This window comes from Lactuca saligna, chromosome 2 (genome assembly GCF_052625555.1).
Source record: "Lactuca saligna cultivar CGN05327 chromosome 2, ASM5262555v1, whole genome shotgun sequence".
NCBI classification, from domain to species: domain Eukaryota; kingdom Viridiplantae; phylum Streptophyta; class Magnoliopsida; order Asterales; family Asteraceae; genus Lactuca; species Lactuca saligna.
This window is the reverse complement of record NC_136418.1, coordinates 12,831,316-12,834,073: the sequence shown is the minus strand read 5'-3', so window position 1 is coordinate 12,834,073 and position 2,758 is coordinate 12,831,316. Positions and strand designations below refer to the sequence as shown.

The window sequence follows — 2,758 nt, the reverse complement described above, 5'->3', positions numbered from 1 at the left end:
TTCATGATATTTATTTCTGTGGGCTGTAGCTTACAGCTTGGGTTTGATATTCAATAAAGAGTATCCCCTCTCTTTCCTTCCCTCCTTAACTCGAGAACACACTTATATTCCTTTCATTCCTTAAAAAAATGCAAGAACACACATTTCCTTCCCCTTCCCTCCCTTTTTCCTTCCCTGTGTAAACTCAAGAACAGGGGAAAAAGTTTTATTGGGAGTGATTGAGTATAAGACGCTCATTCCTTTTGTTCTTGTTTTATCATCATGATGTTAATATAATTTTCAATGATATAATTTAGTCTCAAAGACATAAATTGTTATGTCTGTGATCTGTTCCATCACATTTCTTGGTTTACTTAGCTGGATATTCTCTGATTTTTACAGCATTCCTTGAATATCATGATATTCCATACAAAATTGTGGAAGTCAATCCCATCAACAAAAAGGAAATCAAATGGTCTGACTACAAGAAGGTGCCGATATTGATGGTAGATGGTGAACAAATGGTTGACTCTACAGGTTTAAAATTTTGTCTCTATTACCCACATAGCTAAAGTTTTTCTGTTTTTTTTATAATCCTCTTTTCTTCTTAAATAATTCTTGAATACAATATTGATTGATGTTGACAGATATTATTGACAAAATGTTTCAAAGGATGCATCCTGACTCTGTCTCTGAGGATGAGGAAACTCAGAAGTGGCGTGGGTATGATCTCTTTTTACATTTTTACTTTATACTCTTTAATTTTGTTGGAATCAAGGAATGAGAGGAATTGTCTATTTTGTTTTGTGTAATGGAATTGAATGAGAGGAATGTGATTCCATTCCTTAGTTATGGGGTGTTCCTTTTGCATTCCATCATGGAATGGAATGAACATTCGCAATGTAACCCATTTTCATTTATTGTAATGAGAAGTTGTAATGTAAGTACACATTGTATTACACATGATAACGGAATGTAATGACTCATTCCATTCCATTGCTTATTCCATTCCATTCCTCTCATCAATTCATTTAATCATTAAATGACTAACACTTTTTATTGTAGGTGGGTGGACAATCACTTGGTGCATGTATTATCACCAAATATATACAGAAGTCCCTCTGAAGCTCTTGAATCATTTGATTACATCACTAACCATGGTAATATTTTGGATCATTATAAAATATATTGATCAAGCTTTTAGATTCTTTTATTTTATTTACATTTAGATTAAATTACAGAAATGGTCCCTGTAGTATAGTAGAGATTGCAACTTTAATCTATAGCTTTACATTTCGTTACATGGGCAATCCTCATGGTTTCATTTTGTTGCATGTTTGGTCCTTATCACTTTAGCTTTAAATGCTTATAAAAAGACTATTTTACCCTTCTTTTGTCTTTTCAGAAATAATTTGTTGAATGAATCTTGTAATTCTTATATGATGATTTTGGAACTTCGATATATAGAATAGAAGCAGACACAAATACACAATTAAATCTTCTTTTTTTCTTTAATATTATTTACTTTCCAAATTGAAATAATAACAAATAATATTATAAATTATTTTTCTATTTCAGGTAATTTCAGCTTCACTGAAAGGCTAGTAGCAAAGTATGCTGGAGCTGCAGCTATGTATTTTGTATCAAAAAAGCTCAAGAAAAGACATAATATCACTGATGAACGTGAAGCTTTGTATGAAGCTTCAGAGACATGGGTGGATGCTTTGAATGGAAGACAATATCTTGGTATGTTGATTTATAAATTGAGTAAATTACACGAATGGTCCCTATGATTTGGGGTAATTTGCACGCTTGGTCCCTAACTTATGTTTACTGTTTGTTTTTTTGTTACGCGTTTGGTCCTTGTCTTATCTAATAATACTATTATTTAAATAGGGAAAAAAATGTGAGGTAGGTAAGGTAAGGTGAGGGGGTGGAGGTGGGGTTGGGGGTGTGTTTATCTAAATAAATTAAAAAATCAAGGGCAAAATAGTTTTTTTAGGTAAGACATGGACCAAATGCGTAACGAAAAGAAACTGTAGGGACCTTTCGAGTTAAAAAAATAAGTTAGGGACCAAATGCGCAAATTACCCTAAACCATAGGGACCATTCGTGTAATTTACTCTTATAAATTTACATATATTTTTGATACTATGCAGGAGGTTTAGAACCAAATTTGGGTGATCTTGCTGTATTTGGTGTTTTGAGACCAATTCGGTACTTAAAATCAGGAAAAGATATGGTGGAGAATACACGTATTGGGGAATGGTTTAGTAGAATGGAGAATGAAATGAAGCCTCATCGTGACACAAGTTTTCAAGAAGCATAAATCGCTTTATATCTTTTTTAACTTGTTTTTTTAGATTTTATAAATGAGAAAAATAAAGGTAACAGTTTTGAAGATGATGGGAAATTAATACTGGTTATATTTGTATTGCTTAATAAGTTATAACATAGTTATGTTATGTTAATGATGTCGTTATCATCATAATTGGAAATAACACTAGAAGAAAACGTGAAGTACTCATTTTTCCTTTATGGCTCGATATTTTTTGCTACCCTTTTGAACATATATGAACCTGATTGGTTTATGTTTTTATTTAAAAATAAAAAACTTATAATAACGATAATTTTTTTTTTCGTCCTATGCGTTTGAGGATATTTAGGGTACGTTTAGTTGTGAAAAAATTTTCAATTTTCTAGGAAAATTTTTCGAAAAAAATGGAATTTTTAAAATGTGTTTGGTTCGTATAGTTTTCCAAATTTTTTTAAGAAAATG

The 2,758-nt window shown here is 31.3% G+C and overlaps 1 protein-coding gene across 1 annotated transcript in view; it reads left to right on the top strand.

Annotated features, from left to right (window-relative positions):
• LOC145030707 (uncharacterized) overlaps positions 1–2,450 on the top strand; it is a 3,176-nt gene extending 726 nt beyond the window's left edge. Inside the window, exons 2-6 of the mRNA XM_078979105.1 lie at positions 382–516; positions 627–702; positions 1,045–1,139; positions 1,558–1,725; positions 2,139–2,450. Coding sequence (XP_078835231.1) covers positions 382–516; positions 627–702; positions 1,045–1,139; positions 1,558–1,725; positions 2,139–2,308 — 644 coding nt within the window. The 3' untranslated portion in view covers positions 2,309–2,450. The remainder of the gene's footprint in view (positions 1–381; positions 517–626; positions 703–1,044; positions 1,140–1,557; positions 1,726–2,138) is intronic.
• Positions 2,451–2,758: the final 308 nt, after the last annotated feature.